The following is a 23,325-nucleotide window of genomic DNA, read 5'->3' as shown; positions in this document are numbered from 1 at the left end:
ATTCAGGGATCGCATTCAGTTAGCATCATAGCCCAATGGAGGAGGTGTTCTCTCTCCTTTTCACAGGGGTAAAGAGCCTCAGAGAGCACATGCCTTGCCATAGGTCATACGGCTGGCTGCGGCAGAGCTGAGATTCAACACCCCCAAAGCCCCACGCTGCCTCCTCTCCTTATATACTGCCCCCCTTCTACAGCAGAGAGATGGCAGAAGCAGGAAAAATGAAAGCAACAGACACTGTTAGGTTTGCTCTTCCTGTCTAGACAGGGTATGGGCCTGGGATCTTAGGTCCTCCTGACCATAGTTTGAGTTCTGTTGGTCCAAAGAATATGTGGTTTCCACCCTGGTTCCCTTTCAGTGGAAGAGCTTTTCCTTTAAGCCATGGGTGCCAGAGGTATGGACCTTGTAGCTCCTGAGTGAATATGGCAAGTGAGCCTAGGAATGGCCAGGAGCCCTGGGACGGCCCAGAGTGAGTGACTGGTGGTTAAGAAACTATGTAGTAGGATGGACTGGCCCTTTGCAGTGCTCTGACCCAGTGCTGGGCATTAAGCAGCAAAGATAAAGCAGATCTAGTCCTTTCTTTCAGACAGGAAAGTAGGGGAAAAAAGATATGTAAATTACATCTATATCACGATATAGCATAATAGGGGCCACAAGGGGAATAGGAATCAGGCACAGAAGGGCCCGGGGGGATGAGAAAATTTGGGAGACAGGTAATAGAGGCTTCCTGAAGGTGGCACATTCCAAGATTGTTTGTTTGTTTGTTTGTTTAGAGAGGGAGCACACATCTGAGCATGTGTGTGCGAGATCGTACACAAGTGGGTGGGGGAGGAGCAGAGAAGAGGGAGAGAGAGAATTTTAAGCAGGCTGCATACGCAGCACGGAGCCTGACGTGGGGCTCAGTCTCACTACCCTGAGATCCTGACCTGAGCCGAAATCAAGTTGGATGCTTAACCGACCGAGCCACCCAGGTGTCCCCCCCTCAAGATGCTTTTTAAATGATCAGTGAAGTGGTCTCAGGGAACCAAAGGAATGTGAGCAAGTTATTTTTTGTCTCTGAGCTCAGTCTCCCATCTTGGAAGGAGGAGTATGAGCCCTGTAGTTAGGATTGCTGTAGCAAATAAATGAGATGGTTATGTTCCTCAAATGCTTGGGACACTGCTCACACATTGTCAGTGTTCAATAAAAGGTACCTGCATTTGTTTTTCATAAAATTATTGTTAGTAGTTACAGCCAGAGTTAGAGGACAGTTGGTTCCTTAACAGTCCTCAGCCTACATGAAAAGGTCCTCTTCATTTGCAAGTTGGTTTGTGGCAGGGTTGAGAGTGTTCTACAATGATGTTCCAGCACGGGGCTCTAGACCCATTAAAGATTCCAAAGATATAGTAATGGAGAGGGAATGTGGTCTGTAAGGTATTTGTGTTTCAGTGGAACACACAAATATGATTCTAAAAGGCTATGTGAACTATCACATCCTTGAGAGAAGAAATCACATTCTGTGCTTCTCTGTGTCCCCTGCATTCAGCACAGGTCCAGGTACTTTTAGGGTACCAGCATATCCACAGTTGACCTCACAATTTCCCCTTTTGTCAGAGCGGCCTGTTGACAGCATCTGACAAATTCTGCTTCTTAAACTATTTGTCAAATCCTCTTCCCCATCTCTCCCTACACCACCTAATCCAAGCTCTTATTTCTCTCCTGCACTATTATCAGCAGCCTCCGAACTTGGTCTTCAGAATCCAGCCCTTCCTCTTCTTGCACCAGAGCGACCTTTCCAAAAATAAATCTAACTATATTTCCCTCTTAAAACCACTCCATCAATGAATATAATTAAAAAACTAAAAAAACAAAACAAAACTTTGAAAGATAAAATATCCTCCCCGAATTTCCCAGTGCCTATAGCTTAGAGGCAAATTCCTTTTGTTGGCTTTGAAATCAGACAGACGTGTGTTTAAATCCTGGCTTCTTCACTTACTAGCCGTGTGATCTCGGTCAAAATTCCTTAAGCTCTCTGAGCCTTCGTTTCCTCATAGGTTGTTGTGGGAATTGAATGTAATGTATATAATATATGTAAAACATATATCCTACGTGTATGATAGATGGTAGTGGTAATGATTTATGGGTGCAAATGATGATGATCATGGCATTCAGGGTCCTCCTTCAGGTTCTGACCCTCCTGTGTTTTCCCATAGCTTTAACTCACTCCCCTCCTAGCTCCAAACCCTTTATTATAGGTATTTGGAACTGTTAACTAGTTCTCCAAACCTCACAAGTTATTTTATAAAACTTCAAACTTTGCATACAGTTTCTTCCCCCCACCCCACCCCCGGAATGTCCCATCTCACCTGTCAGTCTCTTACTCATTCTTCAAGACTAACTCTAAAGGTGAGGCTATAAAAACCTTCCCCGGGGCACCTGGCTGGCTCAGTCAGTAGAGCATGCGACTCTTAATCTCAGGGTGGCGAGTTCAAGCCTCAGGGTGGCGAGTTCAAGCCTCAGGGTGGGTGTGGAGCCTACTTAAAAAAAAAAAAAAAAAAGTAAATAAATAAATAGTAAAAACCTTCCCTGACCTCTCCAAGTAATTTGACTGTATCTTTCTCTATGTCTTCAGAGCTCCTTGTATTGATTGTGTTAATTATACTTGTCACCCAGCAATATCATTTATTACACATTTCTGGCTTTACCTTTTAAAATTATCAGTTCTGTGAGGGCAGGAATTAAGTTTTATTCATCTTTGCTTCACAGAGATGTAGCAGCGACTGAATAGATAGATGGAAGGGTGGATGGGACATATGGATTGGGTTATTTTGGTAGATGAAATCTTGCAAAACATGGCACCCATGCTCGAAATTTTATTAAAAGAGACCTTTGTTCTGCTTCTAGCCATGATGGAATAATTGGAACTGGCTTTATCCTCCCACCATTAACAACTAGAACTCTGGACAGATATAAAAAGAACAGTTTTCACATGTTGGACAACAGGCAGTTCAGGACATTGAATGGAAACAAGTAAAGGGAAGCCTACCATCTCCCCTGGCTTTTTGCGTTGAGACATTGCTGGACCGTGGTGCCACGAGGCGGGGGATCCCCAGCAAAGCACAACAGTCTTGCTGAGTTGAAGGGTCAGAGATCGAGGGAGAGGTGGTTTACATTTGTGGATCAGAGTACCAGACTGGAAGCCACTCATCAAAAGAGCTCCAGAAATCGGAATCAGGTCCTCTTGACTAATGTGCTGAAGACTGGGCCTGCCCATGTGTAGGGTGGAGCTCACACAGAGTAGGAGACATTCAAATTCTGACCAACCAGCGTAAGGAGATCTTGTTGATCACTCGGAGCAATTGTTAGAGACCACAGGAGGCCATGCCTTGGTAGTACTCTGAGTTGGCTCTAGAGTAAAGATAATTTTAGCCTTGCCCTCACAAAGCTTAACAGCAAGCTTTGAGGAGCTTAAGAGAGGGCTTCAGGAATGGTGGCAACATGCTGGGGTGTTGTTGTTGTTGTTTAATACCAGTTACTGGTATTGGGCAAGAATTCATCAAGCTGAACACCAATGTTATGTGTACTTTATGTCTGTAAACTTCAGTGAAAGTTTTAAGCAAAACTATTTCTTTTTTTTTTTTTTTTTTAAAGATTTTATTTATTTATTTAACAGAGAGAGAGCGAGAGAGGGAACACAAGCAGGGGTGTGGGAGAGGGAGAAGCAGGCTCTCCGCTGAGCAGGGAGCCCGATGCGGGGCTCGATCCCAGGACCCCAGGACCATGACCTGAGCCAAAGGCAGACGCTTAACGACTGAGCCACCCAGGCGCCCCAAGCAAAACTATTTCTTTAAAAAGAAAAGGTCTGATATGCAAGAAATTCAACTTTCTGTCAAAATAAACTTCAACCCTCTTTAAAAGAAGACAAATAGAGGTGCCTGGCTGACTCAGTCAGTGGAGCATGTGACTCTTAATCTCGGGGTTGTGAGTTTGAGCCCCACATTGGGTGTAGAATTTAATTTTTAAAAAATTAAAAATCTTAAAAAATAAAAGACAGTAAAATCCACACCCAACAGTATAACATTTACAGTATCTGCCATCCTATTGTAAAGGTACAAGAAATGTTGAGAATTAGAAAAATGTAACCCATAGCCAAGAGAAAAACCAGTTAATAGAAACAAGCTTGGAAATGACAGATATGGTGGAATTAGCAAAGACCTTAAGATATAAAGATTATAAATATGCTTGTGAATTTAGAGGAAGACCTGAATTAAATGAGAAGAGAAACAGAAAATATAAAAAGACTGAAAAGGAACATGTAGACGTGGAAAATATCATACCTGGAATGAGTATTTCACTAAGGTTTAAGTGGATATTAGACACCGCCACATAAAAGATGAGGGAACTTGAAAAACGTAGCAATGAAAATTAGCCAGTATGAAGCAGAGAAAGAGAAAAGACAGGAAAAGGTTAATGGAACCTCAAGGACCCATAGCACAATATTAAGAGGACTAAAACACTTATCATCCTAAGGAGAAGAAAGTAGGGAAAGACAGAAAAAATTATTTAAAGATTATAGCTTTTTTTTTTTTTTTTTACTTTTGATGAAAATTGTAAAGTCAGAGTCCTGAGAAGCTCAGCAAACCACAAGCATAGTAGATCCAAACAAAACCACACAAAAGCCCAAAATGATAATTACTCAAAAGCAGTGATAAATAGAAAGGCTTAAAATTAGCTGGAGAAAAAAGACACATTATATAAAAGAAAGAAGTAATGACGGAAGACTAATTATAAGAAGCTGCATAAGCCAGGAGATAATGGAATGACATTTTAAAAGTAATGAAGGAAAATTTTTGTCAACCTATAAATCAATGTCCTTCAATAGGATGAAAATATCCTTCAAGAATGAAGGCAAAATTAAGACCTATTCAGAGAAAAAAAGTGAGAGAAAATCATTGTCAGCAGATACTACAAGAAATGTTAAAGGAAGTTCTTCAGAAGAAAAATGGGAGGGAAGAGTGCCAGCAATAGTTAGTATGTAGGTAAATATAACAGACTTCTTTTCTCATTTTTAGTTTCTACAAAAGACAACTGAGTAAAGTAAAAATAATACCAATGTATTATGTGTTGTAACATGGGTAGAAGTAAAATATATGGCAACAGTAGCACAGAGGACAGGGTGGGGATGGAGAAAGGAAGTACACTGTTTAAAGATTCTTAAATTCTATGTAAACTGATATAACATTATTTGAAGGTAGACTATTAAGTTAAAGATGTATACTGTAACTCTTAGAGGGGCCACTAAGGGGGGAAAAAACATGTAGCTAATAAGCCAACATTAAAAATCCAAAACATTTGGGGGGAGGGGGGAGGATAAAGGAACCAAACACAGATGGAACAAATGGGTAAATCTATCATCCTGCTAACTTTCCTAACTATATTGATTATTACATTAAACGTATATTGTCTAAATACTCTTAATTAAAGGAGAGTAATAAATTACATAAATAATCAGGACCCAGTTGTATGCTGTCCACAAGAATTTCATTTTAAAGAGTCAGGTAGATGAAAAGTAAAAGAATAGAAAAGATACACAGTGCAAATGCCAACCAAAAGAGAGTGGATGGGGGACGAGAGGCAAATCTTCCTCATAGAGGAATTCCAAATAATATCTGTAGATACTCGCCTCTCTAGGAGAAGGTGCTTAATCCCACTCACCCCTCTCCCGCTCACACACACACACACACACACACACACACACACACACGAGCGTGGGCTGGACTTAGTGACTCATTTCCAAGAAATGGAGTAGGGAAAGGGAAAAAGTGTAACTTGAGCGGACAAATGTCAAACACTACTTCAAGCGATTAACATCACCGGTGATGTCGTGTGGATATCACGTGACCTTGATACGATGAGGATACATGACCTCTGGTATTCTTTCCAAAAACCCAGTCAAATAATGACAAAAACTTCTGTTAAACTCAAATTGAGGGACATTCTATAACATACCTGCTGAGTACTTCTCAAAACTGTCAGGGTCCTAAAAAAAAAAAAAAAAAAACATAGGAAAGACTGAGGCACAAGCTGAACACAAGGTGGAATTCTGGACTGGATACTGGGATAGGAAAAGGACATTAATGGAAAAATCGGTGAAATCACAATAACGTTTGGAATTGAGTTAATGATGTGCCAGCATTGACTTCTCAGTTTTGACAAATGTACTGTGATAATATAAGACCTACTCGGTGAAACCGAAACAGAGTGTGGAGTGTATGGGCGCTCTCTGTAATATCTTTGCAACTTTTCTGGAAGTCTAAAACTATTCCAAAATAAATAGGATATTTTTTAAAAAGGAAAGAGAAAAGCAAATAAGGGAATGATTATAAAGAACTTGATGCCTATAATTTTTGATAAATTAGGTAGAATAAACATTCTTGGAAATACACAAATTACAGAAAGTTACACGATAAGAAAAATAGCACTATTTCTATTAAGTAAATTTGAATTTGTAATTAAAACTCCCACAGGGAAAATTCCAGTTCCAGATAGTTTCATTAATTCTATCATGCACTTAAGAACAGATAGCATCTTACGCTAACTTTTTGAGAAAATAAAGGGGGGACAAAAAAGAAAATAAAGGGGAAAGGAACACTTCCCTACTTACTTTATGAGGTTAGCATTACTCTGACATGAAAACCAAATGAAGAATTTACAAGAAAAGAAAACTACTGGCCAATATACCTCATAAATATAGATGTAAAAATCTTTAATAAAATATTAACAATACATGGTGACCAAATGAATATAGATTGGCTAAATATTTGAAAATCAATCAATCTAGTTTACCATATCAACAGACTAAAAAAGAAAAATGGTATCAAAACATACCGACAAATTATTTTAGGAAAAACTCAGCACCCATCATGATTAAGAGATCTTCACAAACTAGGTATCCCCGTTGTGATCAAGAGCATCTAGAAAAAACCTACAGCTAACATCTTACTTAATGGTGAAAGAATAGAATGCTCTTCCTCTCAGAATGAGACCAAAAAAAGGATATCTGCTCTTCCCATTTCTGTCCGGCATTGACTGGTGGTTCTAACCAGTTCGCTAAGACAAGGAAAAGAAAAACCCGAAATATTAGAAAGGAGGAAGTAAAACTGTCTTCATTCAGACATGATCCATGTATATGGAAAATCCTAAGGAGTCTCATAAATGAGTTTAGCAAGCATGCAGGATAAGGTCAGTATATAAGACAAATATATTTCTATATACTAGTAATAAGCAGTTGGAAAATGAAAAATTTAAAGTGCCACTAAAAATAGCATACAAAACACAAAATATTTAGGAATAAATTTAACAAAATATATGTAAAATTTGTATACCAAAAGCTATAAAATATTTCTGAGAAAAAATTTAAAAGACCTAAACAAATGGAGAGATATTCCATGTTTTGGATTGGAAGACTCAACATTTTAAAGATGTTAATTTTCCCTGAATTGATCTATAGATTCAATATATTCCCAACCCAAATTCCAGATGGCTTAAAAAGAAAAAAAAACCAACTTGACAAGCTAATTCTGAAATGTATATGAATATGCGACAGATCTGGAATAGCCGAAACACTGTTGAAAAAGAACAAAGTTGTAGGACTTACATTACCTACTTTCAAGACTTACTATGCAGTTATAATAAATGTAGCTTGTACAGATATATAGTTCATAGAACACAACAAGTATTTCAGAATTAGACCCACATGTAAATGGCCAGTGGATCTCCAACAAATACGCCAAAGTAATTCAGTAGAGAAATGATAGGGTTTTTTTTTTTAACAGATGCTACCACAACAAAGTGAATCTCGACTTTTACCTCATGTAAATATTAGCTCAAAATGGATTATGGACCGAAACCCAGAAGCAAAAACTATAAAATAAGTAGAAGAAAATAGAGAAGAAAATCTTCGTGAACTTGGGATAGGCAAAGATTTCTCAGATAAGACAGAAAAAGCACACATCATAAAAGAAAAAGTGATCAATTAAACCTCATAAAAATAAAAGCTTATCTTTTTCAAAAGGCACCATTGAAAAAATGAAGAAGCAAGCCATACACTGAAATATTCTCCATACATATATATGAAAAAGGGTTTTTTCCCAGAATATACAAAGAACCCTCAAACTCAATAATAAGGAGACAGTCCAATTAAAAAGTAGCGAAAGATTGAAGAGACACTTAACAGTAAAAGATATTCAAATGGCCGGTGCACACAACCCTTGAAGGAGCAGATTAGTAACACAATGAGCATACCGCCATATACCCACTGGTATGACCAAAATAAAATGACTGCATTTCTTATAAATGTGTATCTTAAACCTATGTTTACTCTTTGACAAAGTATTTCACTCCTGGGTATTCACCCAAGAAAATTAAAACTTACGTGCACACAAATACATGTATGTGAATGTCTTTAAGCAGCTTTTTTCATAATCACCAAAAACTGGAAATAACCCAAGTGTCCTTCAACTGGTGAATGTATAAACAAAGGAATACTACTCAGCAATAGAAAGAAACAATTGATCTGTTCAACAACATGGGTGAATCTGAACTATCTTACACTGAGCAAAAGAAGCCAGACGTAAGAGAATATACTATATGATTTTATTTATGTAAAATTCTAGAAGAGAGAAAGCTGTTCTGTGGTGGATGAAGGCTGGGATGGGGAGGACGGGGACTGACTGACAGGGGCACCAAGGAACATTTTGGGGTGAAGGAAGCATTCTGTTTCTTGATTGTGGTGGTGGTTACACAGGTGGCATACCTTTGTCAAAACTCCTCAAACTGTGTTTTGTATGCATTCTGTCATATATCCGTTATGACTCAAGGTCATTTTTAAAAAGAAGAGGACTTGGAAATGAATTTTAAAAAGGAGCCTCCAATATTGAGTAGCTTTCAGAATAGCACTGTTGATTTTCATGTGATTTATGAACATGGGTAAAGGGGTAACTTTAGACATAGGGTGGTTCTGGCTTTCTACTAGGTACCTAGACAGATGGACAAGGCTAATACCGTTGTATTTTGTTGGGTTCCATGAGATTTACAGATATAACCTTTCTTTTTTTCTTTTTTTTTTTTTTTTTTTTTGCAGGCTCCCTGTGGAGCAAGGAGCCCGATGTGGGACTCGATCCCAGGACACTGGGATCATGACCTGAGCCGAAGGCGGACGCTTAACGACTGAGCCACCCAGGCGTCCCCAGATACAACATTTCTTACTGACAATATTGTATTGTTCCCCAGCTGTGGATTTTGGAGGAGGAATGTTGCAAGAATAGTCCATCTCTTATTGATCTCCATGCCTGCATATAGACTTCATGTTTATCTCAAGGCCACCAGGGTGCAGAGAACAAAAACATAATGTCCCCTCCCTCCACAGCCTTTTAAGTAAGCACTCTTCACCTATTTCTTCCCTAAATTTTAAATAACATCTCTTGTTCCTTCAAGAGTATTAAGTGTAGGGGCACCTGGGTGGCTCAGTCGATTAAGCATCCTACTCTTGATTTCAGCTCAGGTCATGATCTCAGGGTCGTGAGATCAAACTCTGCATCAGGCTCCGTTTTGGGCATGGAGCCTGCTTGAGATTCTCTCTCTCTCTCCCTCCCTCTCTGCTTCTACTCCCCCTAAAAAAAAAATTATTATTATAATAAATAAATAAATAAATAAATAAATAAATAAATAAATAAATTCTTTAAAAAAAAAAAAAAAAGAGTACCAGGGCGCCTGGGTGGGTCAGATGGTTAAGCGTCTGCTTTCGGCTCAGGTCATGATCCCAGGGTCCTGGGATCGAGCCCCGCATCCGGCTCCCTGCTCTGTGGGGAGCCTGCTTCTCCCTCTCCTGCTCCCTCTGCTTATGTTCCCTCTCTCGCTGTGTCTCTCTCTGTCAAGTAAATAAATAAAATCTTTATATAAAAAAAAATGAGTATTAAGTGTAAGCTGCTTAGCCAGTACATAGATTGTAGGGCTTTTAAAAAGCTTGATAAAAGGGAGTTCAAACTCTTCCAGGCTTCCAGTGATGTGGACATACCACATTTTATTACTGGAGAACAAGATTTCCCATGGCTCAGTTAGAGTCCTTTTTAATATTCGTTGGCCTGGAATTTGTAGGCTTTTGTGTATGCACATATATGTGGAAGCCTTTACTGTCCGCTTACTTTTTACTTCATGCTTTCTATAGCCTGAGTGGTGCTCTTTTATAATACACTTTCTTATATGAGGATATATGTAATGGGACATTAAAGTGTATTCTTTTTTGACCCAGTAATTTGACTTTAAGGTTTTTTCTTTCTGGCAAATACTTCTAAATGGAGAAAGTCAACCAAATAGCATTGTTTATGTTAATGTTAGCTGAAGTTGGAAGCAACTTTAATATCCAAAATTAAGGGGAGTAATTAAGGTAATCTAACCTATTGCTATTCAGTGGCATGTACCCTACAGTCATTAAAAATGATGGTTATGAAGATTATGGGCAACACAGGAAATGCCAAAGATACAATTTAGTGAAGAAAGCAGAATATTAAGTGATACATCCACCATGAGAATAAGGAAGAAAAACAGCCAGATACCCAGAAGTAAAAGATTTTTAAAACACCTTCCAAATTGCCAACAGTAGTGTATTAAGATAGTAACGTTAAGGGTTAGCATTTTTTCTCCTATTTTCCAAATTTTCCATAATATGACTATTACCAGTTTTATGATGGAAAAATCATCTTTCCTCGTCTCATCTGAAACACTGGAATGTTTTGGCTTTGGGCTTCATGGTTTGTAGGTCTTCAGGTGTCTACCTGTCACCAGTCACTCATCCCTCATGCTTTTAAGTAATTGTCTGTAGGTCTCTGTTCTGTGTTGGCCACTCTCCATGATAGTGTCCACTCCATAACTTGTAAATTTGATGCAGAGAGAGAAAAGGAGCATCATGATCCAGTGGGGCCTTGCCCTGAGTGTGTGTATATGATTTGTCAACAATCAAGTATTTTATGGGGGTTTATGGGACTTCATTAAAGATGCTGGAGCAGGAGCACTGTGGGACATCAGAAGAGACCTCAGCAATAAACCGCAGCTCCAAGCTTTGGAATGCAGTAAATGTTTAAGAGACTTCCTTCCTTTCATTACTGAATTTTACTTTACTTTTATACCAGTAAAGAGTTGTGTTTTATTGGTTGAAGTTTCTTGATTCCGTTTCCCCAGGTCTGTTTAAAAGCTACATTTTATCTTTGAGGATGTTTGGCTCTTGGTGGAGGAAATGCTGCCAGCGAATTCAATTAACTGGCAGAGCTCACAGATACTGTACACGGATTTCTTTTTTTCTTCTTTTTCACAACTGCTACGTAAACACAGCTGGGTTTAATATTTGTCGTAACAAAGATTTAACTTGAATCATTTCACTCCGGGTAATTAATGCTTGGAATCTCGGCTACTTTTTCGTTCGTCCGCTTGTAATCCTCTGCATTTCTTTACTCTGGCTATCTAGATAATGATGTGTGCTCCTCTAGGTCTTTGCCCTGCCTTAAAACTGCTTAATATTTGGCCGTTCCCACTAGAGAGCAGATGCTTTTCTTTGCAAGAATTGAATTTCTGTCAGCTCTTTTATGCATCATGTGTTTGGAACTGTAAGTGGATCAAGTTGTTCATCACAGCAGGGACACTGTGAAACACATCTATTATACACACTTCCCACCCCCCCCTTCCTGTTTTTTTCTCCCTCGAGGAGGTGGAGATGCCCAGATCCCGTTGGGAGATATCTCACTCTGTGCGGATGTATCCATGTGATCCACCATGGATCCGGCCTGGCTGCATCCCTAAGCATGGAAATCTATATCCATTCAGCCCAGGATTGTTGCTGAGGCAAATCCCGCTTTTATCTTTGTAAACACCACGCACTTCATTAACTCCCAAATACACACCGAGTTTGGGTCACTAAATAAACCCACCAGGCTTAGCATAATGAGTGACATTTCAGTAATTGATGCCCTAGAAAATGTTAATTGTGAGTCCATTATTCTTTTTTATGCTACAATAATGGCTAGGGTGGTTTTGGCTTTGGAGTTGAGTTGTGTCGAAGAATAGTCACCATCTATTAGGCTCCTACTATGTGCCAGGCACTGTGCTAGAGGCTTTGAAAGTCTTGACATTTAATCTACATAACAATTCTGAAACAAATGTCTTGGAGGTGGGGGTACTTTCCCCCTTTTTTATAGATGAAGAGAAGAGGTTAAGTAGCTTGCCTAGAGGCCTCCAGCAAATAGCTAGCCTCTGAGGCAGAATTTGAACCCAGACTAAAAATCAGCGCACTTTTGGGTGTTGTACTTTCATGCTCAGGGTTCGCTAGACATACATTCATCCGTTGGTTGGTTGATACACTGATCCATTCCACATGTATATTACGAGCAGCCCCATTCCACGTGAAGTCTCAGGCCAGTTGGCTTTAGCCAACACCTCTCTATCCATCTAAATCTGAGCTGCTGGTGATATTTGGAGTTGTTTATTTAGTTTTGCTTTTTCTATCAGAGCTCGGTGTGAATGTAATCCAACAGCCCCAAGCAACCTACCGCGTTCTTACAGTTTTCATTTTGCGAGTTTCAATCCCTAGATTTAGCTTTGAGCTGATGGCTAAAAATTCCAAATCTGAGTAGTTTAGTTTGTCAACATTGCTTTGAAAAGCCGGAGTCTTGATGATGTTCCTGCTGTGATATGCTCATCTTTTAGGTCTCAGATAGTGCTGCTGAGGGCAAAAGTGCATTTTGGTGCATTTTTAATAGATATCATTCAATTTGCAGGAGTCATTCTGGGACATTGACATTCTGACTGAAATACCGCCGATCTATAGAATTAATCATAGTTAAATAGATAGGTGGCTTTTGCCCATGAAGAAAGTCATTAATCTCTTGATAAACATTTTTAGTTATGGTTAACTTTAGTCTTTCTGCAAATACTTTTCATTAGAACCAGGCATTAGTGTCCTGGTTCATTAGAAATAGACCAACCCCTTTTATTTTTGATTTGCAGTCCATTTTGTTGTTGAAAGATGTTGGCATTAAAAAAAAAAAAATTGGCGGAGATATGTTGTAAAAAAAACAAAACAAAACACGTATAACTTCCCTCTTGCAAGTGCATATCTGTTTTTTTCAAAGGTAACTTACATTTGTATTTTGTGCCTTGTGTTTGCAAGAGAATGGTTCTTGGTTTATTCATGTTGACAACTGAAAAGCCTTAGACCTAATTAAAAGAATTTCCACGAGCACCTTTACTGAACCATTTCATTACGCGGCACTGCACAGATTGCATTGTGAAACATGGTGATAGTTTAAATCTGACCTTTAAACCTAAACTGCCAGAAGTATGGGGGAGAAAACCCTTCTTTGAAAATACTCCCCGGGTGTATATATATATATATATATATATATATATATATGTATATATATATATATGTATATGTGTATATATATATATGTATATGTGTATGTATGTATATAGGCATACATGTATGCACATATTTGGTTAGAAATAATCCTTTTATTGAATGACCACCTAATAATATAAATACACATTTATTCTGAGCTCAGATCTTGCTTGTAGCCTCCTTGAGCTTGGGCAGAATTTTCAGCTGCATTAATTTTGTGTGTGTTTGTGTGTGTGTGTGTGGTGTTATAAAGCTAAATTGTTTTATAGGGAAAACAAAGACAATTTCACTTCCTCTGGGCAAAAAAAAAAAAAAAAGTGCTTGGAGGAAGAAGAGTATTACAAATAGGTAGAAAAATACAAAAGTTGTTGCTGCTGTGTTTCAGTTTAAAATGCGAGGTACTTGTTTTAAACACATGGGGAGGGGCTGGAGTGCTTTAGTGTGTGCAAGACTCCTCCTGAGCTTTGTTTGGCAGATAGTGGAAATGGGCCTTTTTGTTTTAAAATTGTACTTTTTTATTCCCAAGAATGTCATCCTAAGGACTTGATAGTTTGTTCTTAAGATGCTCAACAAAGCCATTATAGCGTATAGTGAAGTAGCCATTCACATAATGAAAATTGATCCTTTTGTCCAACAAAAGCTGCTTAGATTGTAAGGCTTGCCTCTAACTTTCTGACTTAATGCTCAACCAGTGAGATGTCAGGAGAGACAGAGGGAGCAGAAACCTGGGCCCCTAGGGTCAGAGCCAGCTCCAGCTTGGAGCTCCACATAACTAGCACAGTCCCCACTCCCCCATGGAGAACCAGAATTTTTGAGGGGAAAATGGGATGCAGAAGAAGCAATTAAAGCCAACTGAGGTCAAGGTACAACCACGTTCTCAAGAAAGAAACAGAAAAGCAAGGAATGAAAGGAAGCAATAATGGAGATATATTAAGTTGGGGAAGAAATAAACCAGTATCAAGGACAGATCTAATTTGCTGGTTTTAAGAAATCCTGGCAGCAGTGAGAATCAAAGAAATAGCACAGACTTTGGGGTAAGACGGACTTGGGCTTGACTTTGGCCTCTGCCCTTCGCTGTACTAGCTGTGTGACTGGGGCTGAGCCTCACTTTACCTGTCTGTAGAGTGGGGATAATCATGCCTGTCTAGCCCAGTTCTGAGATTTTAACACAGCTGGGTATGAAAACACCTGCCATGATGTTTGGTACCTAGTGGGGGGGGGGGCGCGTTGTGTGATAAATACTAATTCCTCCTCCTTTCTCCTAATGAATTCCTGGTTTTCCCAGAAACCGTTACTGTGAAAGACAGTGGGGTGGGATTGCCTTCACATATCAAGACTTTTTGCTTCAAATGGGAGGCAAGAACTAAGGCATCGGTAGATACACTGCTATTTTTCACTGCCAATGTGAAAGTAGCAGAGGAAGTCAGTGTCTGTGTGTCCCTGGAAATGGGAAAACAAGGCAATAGTTTGTTCTCCCCTCTCCAGACCCAGACATTCCCTGGGAGATCTTATAACAAAGCCTTGATATCTAGCTTATTCAGGAAAGGAAGAATCACTGCCTTAGTCCTTACAGGCCATTTTTAAAGGGGGAAAGAAAGTGTGACTCTCTTGCCTCCTCCCAGCTGCTGCTGGGTGTCCTATTGGTCAAAACAACAAATCTTTTAACTTCATTTCTGACACTGAGCAGTTAATGCAAGAAGTGGGGCCCCCTGCACAGTCTAGCTTGAGTCAGACTGTTAAAAGAACTCTCTAGTTGAGGTGTTTTGCCAGCACTGAGGATGGTCCTAGTTCCTGCCTTCCTAGAACATACAGTGTAATAGAAAAGAGACATTTACGGGATTGTTGGGACAGGCACCATTACATTTGCTCTGTGTCTCTGAAGGAGAAGTACCAGGAGAGTTTATGACAGGGAACCTTGGTCTCTTCTGAGGGGTCAGGCCCAGGAAGTGATTCTGTCTGAGCTGAGACCTGAAGAGTGAGTAGTCATTGTCCAGTATGGTAGCCACTATTCACATGTGGCTATTTAAATTTTAGTTGATTAAAATGGAATAAAATAAAATAAAACATTCGGTTCCTCAGTCACACAAGGCACATTTCCAGCCCTCACTTGCAGCTGCCACAGCAGACGACACGGGTGATAAATTATGGACGGCACTGGGTTGCGGGCGAGGGGGTGATGGTGCTGGGAGGCGCTCCAGAGGAGTAGGCCTACCAAAGGTCTTGGGGTGCGAGAGAGGCCAGTGTGACTGGGGCCCAGATAGCGTGGCTGACGCCGTGGAGGGGATGCAGGGCCTCGAATCTGAAAGAAGCTGAGGCCGGTCACTCGGGGCCTTGCAGGCCAGGCTAGGACTTTAGTCTCTTTCGTCCAAGCAGTGGGGAGGCTGCACAAAGATCCTAGCAATCAGAAGGGCACAAAACAGAAAGTGAAAGCATCCCTGCAGGGTCCATGCTTTTCATGCTTGATCCATGGCTTTTTAGATTTTTAGTTCACATATAAACTTATATAGATATGTGATTTTTTTAAATGATTCATGCGGTGTGTATTGCTCAGCAACTTGCATTTTTGCCCCCGTCTGGCAGTATTTTGTGGACATCTTTTCCTGTCAGGTGGATAGGTAAATAGTGGGCCATCTTTCTCTCCACCTTCCCCCCCACCCGCCACAAGTTGCAACCAAGTAATAAAGAAACTTATATTTATTGAGCACAAATAGTTTATCTTCATTCTCGTCAGGGGAAGATACATAAAAACTAGTTATAGAAAAAGCTAAATACTAGGATGGTGATACATACCACCTGAGAGTTCCTTTCGAAGTAGTAACGAACTACCTTGTGGCTGGTCTTGGGGGAGCCTGACTGCAAGCTCTCCTGTGCTGGGTCCTGGTCATCCGTGGCTGTTCCTAGCACCGTTCCAGCATGGGGCCTGCAAAGATTAGGCATCAACGAAAGGAATAAGCTAATGTGCCCTGAGAAAGTGCTATTTGTTCTGACAGAGGGCATCACAGAAAAAGGCTTTTGGCTTTTTTTTTTTTTTTTTTTTGATAGAAGGATTTTGTTCAAGAATGTGGGGGGGAGGGGTAAACAACATTCCAGGCTTTTAGGGATGGTTTGGAGGCCTCTGAAACTCAGTAGAGGACGACGTTGGAAATGGAGCTTGAACTGAGCCTGGAATATTTTGCTAAGGAATTTGGACTTTATCATGTTAGCACTACGGAGCCCCTGAAAGTTTTGGAGGACTGGAGTAATAGGATGCAACCTCTTGTTTTAGAAAGACAAGTTCATGCAAAAGACGGATGAAAATAGAAGAGCCACCAGTTGAAAGATGGTTGCAGGAGTCTAAGGACAAGAGGAAACGTGAACGCCAAAGAATGGAGGCAGTTCGCTGCCTCCACCATCCATTTTACATCCACTGTATTTAATCCTCACAACGAACGGATGTTGCAGATATCTCATTTTATAGCAAAGGAAACGGAAGCTCAGAAAGGTTAAGAAATTAGTAGGAGGGCCAGGTGTCCAATCCTAGATTTAAGTGATCCAGTCTCTACCCTCTGCTGCCTGAGGAGTGCATGTGGACAGAGAAGCAGGTGAAATCAAGAGACCTTCAGTGAGGAAGTACAGCAGGGACTTGGGGTAGGGAATACTGCTTTTGTTATTGCACGTGTTACGTTTGCAGTGTTAAGACTGGACTAGGTGTGTCTGCTTTCACGGAGAGGTTTGTTTTCCTTGCAGTTTTGGTTGCATCTAAGTGGTGGCTTTCTGCAGAAGGGGAACGGATGAGTATCAGTTTCTCTTACTACAGCCCCTCCGCCCCGTCCACCGATCCTTCCCAACGGAGACCAGATTCTTCTAATGATCAGTCACTAAAGAATGTGACCCTAGACTTTCCTCCAAGCAGTGAGGCTCAACCACTGGAAATGCCTCTCAGGATATCAGAACACTCACTCGCCCATTCTTTCATTTAGCAGCAAATGCTGAATGGTTACACCAGCCAGGCCCTGCTGGCCTTCTGGGAACTCAGGCTAGCGGGAGAGGTTGTAGCTGTAGCCGCTCGCCGAAGACTCACCTAAGCAGTCCGAGCACCCCAACAGGGTGTCATTAACCCTGCCTTAGGGGTCGGGAAGGCTTGGTAGATGAGGGGACATCTGGATTCCCTCTTTCCCTTAACCCAAGGTAATCTTTAATTTGACTATTAAGGAAAAATACCTCATTTAAAATCTTTATCATAAAAGGAACATATGCTTTTTAATAAAGGATAATCAAAACAATCAAAAGTGCGTAAAATAGAAAGTGAAAGCATCCCTTCATGGTTAAAGTTTGATCCATGACATTTTAGATTTTTACTACATATATAAATATATATATATATGTTTTTAAATGATTCATGCTGTATAGCTCTGCAACTTGCATTTTTCCTCCCATTTGGCAGTATTTAATGGACATCTTTTCACGTCAGTTCAAGTACTGTCAGATACTTTTTAGCAGCTATGCAATATTTCATTGTGAGGATGTGGTATAATTGACTTAATTGGCCCCCACTGATGGGCACTTGGATGGTCTTTCGAAGGGTGAATAGATCTTCCACAAATAGAACAGGAAGGGACAAGAGACAAGGCTGTGTGAGTTTCCGGCCTGTGTATGGGCTGGAGAATAGTGTATGCTTCTAAATAGTAATTCGCTATCAGTCCAACATACGTTAGGTGGGGCTGAGGGAAGTGAGGCCAGTTGAGCAGAGTGTCGCTGACTGCTCTGAGAAGTTGGGATGTTTTTCTGCAGGTGGTAATGGCCAAGGGTGGGGGCATTGAAGGATTTTGATGGAGGGATTGAAATGACCAGATTCATGTGTTTCTGAGCTTCCTGGAACAGCTATGGGTGGGCGGCACTGAGGGGACACTGAAGATAGCCTATCTGGGAAGCTACTCCACCAATCTGGGCCAGAGAGGAGGGATGGAGCTGCATGGCGCAGTGCCAGGCACTGAGAGGAGAGGGTGGATTTGAGACATATTTGGGGTGGTGCTGATAAGATATGAGAATGGTGGTGGGTAGGGAAGGAGGATTATGGAATCTGACCTCCGATTCTGGCCTAGGAGATGAGCTGGGTGATGCTGCAGTGGCCAAGATGGGACACAGAGGAGGGGGGGGGAGCGTTCAGGAGAGGCTGATGCATTCAATGTAGCATCCTCTTTCCTTTGTTTTCTGTCTTCCTCCTGATACCTCAATAAAGGAGAAAGCCATCCTCATCAGCATTTCCGTCGCCCCCACATTATGCGTGATGAACCCCAATGTTAATGATTTGACCAGGAACCCCATGAGTACTCCTGGCAAGTTCAGTTTTAGATGTATGATTGTGGTTTATTTTAAGCCTCCGATTTTCGTCCCTCACTTTTATTTAAAGGACAAAATTCTATTGCCAGTTATCAGATGCGCATATACTTGAAGTTTCAAAGTTTGAAGTGCTGACAAAAGCTTCTCCATGTTGCAGGGTGAGGAGAGGTCTTCAGAAGTCTTGGCCTAAGTGGTCACAGGGGCACCAAGAGCCCAGGACCACTTGGCTGGTTTCAAACCAGCTGGGGCGGGCAGGAAGGCACACACTCATATTTGCTCAGTTACAATCAGCAACGACTTCTTTGTGTAAAATGATAATGAGGCCATTAGGAGAAGCTCACCTGAAGTGCAGCGTTGTGAATCCAAGGTAATTAAACACCTCCCGAATGAAAGGGAAAGGCCAGGGAAGGTTAAGTGAGGAATCATCTGCAGCACAGGTGGCCCAAGGCCTTTGAGGATCTAGAAGAGTGACAGCGGCTTGCACCAGTTCCAAGGATGGAAATGTCACCCTCGTCCCTGGGAGAGGCAGGATTTCTATTCTTCAGAGGGTGGGAAGTGGGCAGTATTTTTCACATTTTAATAAAGCATGTTCTGTTTTGTTTTCACGTTGCTATTTCAAGTTGCAAGTCCATGGCAGAGTCTGCCCGGGTACTGAGTGGCCTGCATGCTCTTCGTGGGCTCTCACCACGGTGGCACTGTGTCAGGGCCATGTGTCCCTGAATGGGGAAGTCACGGTCAATGGGATACTGACACCCACCGCTTCCAGAGCAAGGTGGTTTTCCTTGGCCCACCTCCAAGCCCAGAGAGGGTAGCCGCCCCCTCTCTGCATATTCCCATCACTTCTGACATCCCAGAGAAGGACGTCAGCCTTAGCCCTACCCTCACTCAGTTCACTGTGCATATAGCACAGCCCCGTAGCAACAGCACAGGAAGTGTTCTCTCTACTCAGTAAACACTTCGTGGCGACTTACTAGGTGCCCAGCATTGTGCCCCACGACTTCACGTGTCCTTCCAGCTTATCTTTATAAGCTCCAGCAACAGGATTTTCACCGTTCAGTTTCTGGCCTCAAAATCTCTGCTGTCTCCACATAAAAGTTTCTACATGAATGTTGATAGCAGCATTATTCATAATAGCCCAAATGTGGAAACAACCCAGACGCCTGTCAACTAGATAACCATGTAGGGTAAATAAGATGTGCTGTAGCCATACAGTGGAATATTATTCAGCTGTGAAAAAGAATGAAGTACTGATAAGCACCACAACATGGAGTAACCTTGTTTATAATGAGCATTATGCTAAGTGGAAGAAGTCAGTCACAAAAGAGCTCTTATTGTATGATTCCGTTTATATGAAATGTCCAAAACAGGTAAACCATAGAGACAGAAGGTGGATTAATGGTTATGTAGGACAGGGTGCAGGAGGAGGGGAGGAAGATTGGTGGGGAATGGGAAGTAACTGACAATAAGATGGGTTTCTTTTGGGGGTGAAAAAAATATTTAGGGGTTGGATAATAGTTCTACAACCTTGTCATTATACTAAACTATATACTTCAAATGAGTGAATTTTATGGTATATAAAATATATCTTAATAAGCTATTTAAAAATCCCTGGGGTGCCCGGATGGCTCAGTAAGTTAAGCGTCTACCTTTGGCTCAGGTCCTGATCCTGGGGTCCTGGGATCAAGTCCTGCATCGGGCTCCCTGCTCAGCGGAGAGTCTGCTTCTCCCTCTCCCTCTGCCCTTCCTCCCTGCTCGTGCTCTCTCTCTCAAATAAATAAAATTTTTAAAATAAAAAATAAAACCCCTTATCAGAAGCTTATTAATAAATAAAACCCATGGAGCATTTCTATTTTGTTTTTAAGATTGATTTATTTGAGAGAGCATATGCGAGCAGGAGGGGCAGAGGGAGACTCTTAAAGCAGAGCCTGACACAGGGCTCGATCTCATGACCCAAGAGATCACGACCTGAGCTGAAACCAAGAGTCAGACACTGAACTGACTGAGCCACCCCGGTGCCCCCAAGAAGCATTTTTAAAGTCTATGTAATCTATCCCAGACCAGCGATCCTTAATATTTTTAGTTTCACGGGTACCTTTACGGATCTGAGGAGAACTGTGGAGCCTATGCCCAGAAAAAGGATCATCACTCATTCATATTAAAATTTTGTAGGTGGTCGGCACCTGGGTGGCTCAGTCGGTTGGGCGTCTGGCTTCGGCTCAGGTCATGATCTCGCGGTGCTGGGATTGAGCCCTGTGTCAGGCTCTCTGCTCAACAGGGAGTCTGCTTCTCCCTCTCACTCTCCCTCTGTGTTCTCTCTCTCTGGCTCAAAAAGTTTTGTAGGTGATTCATGGGCCACCTGAATCTAATTTTTCTATTTTATCCTTAAATAATGTCAGACCATCAGATAATCTTATATCAAAGCCCATACAGATTCCTGAAATGTGCTCTTGATATGCTCCTGCATGCTTAAAAACAGTTGTTTGGTTTACATTTTCCCTAAGACGAAGGGAAAAAAACTCCTGACCGTACTCACAGCACTTCTGACCCCTGCCTTTCCCGCTAGCCTCGTTTCAGGCCATGTTCTCCATCATTCCCTCCCCTGGAGCCATAGTCCTTTCTATTCTCCGAACTCCTTCTCACCACAGGCTTTTTTCCCTGTGCCTGGGACACTGTTCCTTCCCCTCTTTGCCAGGTTCTACTTCAACTCATCCTCCAGATTTCCATTCAAGCCTGATTCCCTCCAGGAAGCCTTGTTGACTTCCTCAGTGAGCTCTAGCATAGACTCATCACGGTAGCTATGTCACAATCATTTGATATTTTCTTCACCGGAATGTAAGCTTCACGTGGGCAGGGCCCAGGTCTGGTTTTGCTCATCGCTGGATCACCACTGACTCGAGGCTACCACATTGCCAGGTTCCAGGGGTACTTTTCACATGGAACAAACACAGTGTGAATGGTGTGCCCAGAAGCTGTGCAGTGCGGCATCCTGAGATGAATGAAAAGCGTGTTAGAAACGGACCAGGAAGCTTGACGTTGTCTCTGATGTTGAGGGCAAGAGCCATCATGTCACACGTGCGGATTTCCTGCGCTGAGGATTCATAGGAGAAATCTCTCTGAGTTCTCACTTTTAGGAAAATGTGTTTTCATTTGTGCAAGTGGCTTGTTTGTACTACATGGACCCAAAGAATCTCACAACTTGAGTTTCTCTTTTTGCTTTGACCACTAGCAGGCTCTTAAATCAAATTTGCAGGCCAGTTGTAGCCACCATGTAAGACCTTATAGCTTACATTGATATACGAAATATTTCTGGCTGCTTTTCCCAGTGCCATGGCTTTCTTGCCTATTTTTCTAAATCTTTTGAGTACATTTCTATAAACTGCCACGATTCCTTTAGAGAATGAAGGATATAAGAATATATATTTATACATCTGTTTACCTTATATTTAATAAACATTTGATTTATAATATATTCAATAAATCTATATCACATGTGTTTATATATTTAATGTATAACTAGAGTATGAGGTGTGAGGTATATATGTTATAAATAAGCCATTCATTTCCAATATTTTTAAGTAATTTGAAGAGGGAGTAGAATTGGAACTAAAAAATTTGTGTTGTCTGGGCTTAGATCATAAGACTTTCAATTCACGTTCCAATTGGCCACTTCTTGGGTTTGTTCCTCTCTCTGGGATTGTTTCACCCTTGTAAGACAGGAACGCCGATCCCTTCCTTGCAAGATTGTGGAAAGAATTAAATTAGAAAATGTATGTGAACACACATACCCGGCACACTGAAACTACTCAGAAAGTAGCTTTGTGTTTGCTCTTATTCGATACACTCTGTTCAGTTTCAGAAACCTGTCCTAATACTGAATGCAGTTTTGTTCTCCAGAAGCTGAGGTATTAAATCCATCCCCCTTCCAGGGAATTTCTAGAGCTCCGTATGTATCGGGCTTAGCCAGCCATCCGCCCACCCTGCCCTCAACCCGTGTCTCCTTTCTCTCTGTCACCAGATCTCTTCCCTGAAGAACCGGCTAAAGAAGGTGTCCACAACTACTGGCGACGGTGTGGCCAGGGCCTTCCTCAAGGCCCAGGCTGCTTTCTTCGGCAGCTACCGAAATGCTCTGAAAATTGAGCCGGTGAGTAGCTTCTTGGCATTTATAAATTGTTTGGTCAGGGCTGAGAAATGTGCCTCAGGGGTCACAGGAAATCAGGTCTTCATCTGGTGGTTGAATTCACCCAGAAGGGGTTGTGCGTCTGTGTTGTGAGGGGCCAGGGGGCTGCCTTCCCTTTGCCCTTCCTCTTAGCGTGAGGAAGCCATGCTGCTATGTGTGAAGCACTCACTGTTCCTGTGCACGTTAAGACCCGTCCCCTCCCTGGACAGTAGCGCCAGCTGCGTGTTAAGACAGTGCCCGGACCTCTCACACGCCTGTTCTCTGAGGATCCTTTCCACTTGACAAATGGGGAAACTGAGGCTCAGAAGAGACATGACTTGCTAACCAGCGGAGGAGCTGAATAGTCCCAAAGCCGATGCTTTCCCTCTGTGTCTCAAAGCCCTTTTCCTCTAAAGGGGCTTCTACT

The 23,325-nt window shown here is 41.5% G+C and overlaps 1 protein-coding gene across 7 annotated transcripts in view; it reads left to right on the top strand.

Moving 5' to 3' along the window:
* Positions 1 to 23,325, top strand: part of DENND1A (DENN domain containing 1A) — a 498,150-nt gene that overhangs the window by 322,017 nt on the left and 152,808 nt on the right. For all 7 annotated transcript variants that reach the window (XM_036107896.2, XM_078061741.1, XM_078061742.1 and 4 more), the window contains one exon: positions 22,758 to 22,883. In XM_036107896.2, coding sequence (XP_035963789.1) covers positions 22,758 to 22,883 — 126 coding nt within the window. The remainder of the gene's footprint in view (positions 1 to 22,757; positions 22,884 to 23,325) is intronic.

This window comes from Halichoerus grypus, chromosome 14, assembly GCF_964656455.1.
Source record: "Halichoerus grypus chromosome 14, mHalGry1.hap1.1, whole genome shotgun sequence".
NCBI classification, from domain to species: domain Eukaryota; kingdom Metazoa; phylum Chordata; class Mammalia; order Carnivora; family Phocidae; genus Halichoerus; species Halichoerus grypus.
Note: the sequence above shows the minus strand (reverse complement) of the source record. Positions and strands in the feature narration are given on the sequence as shown.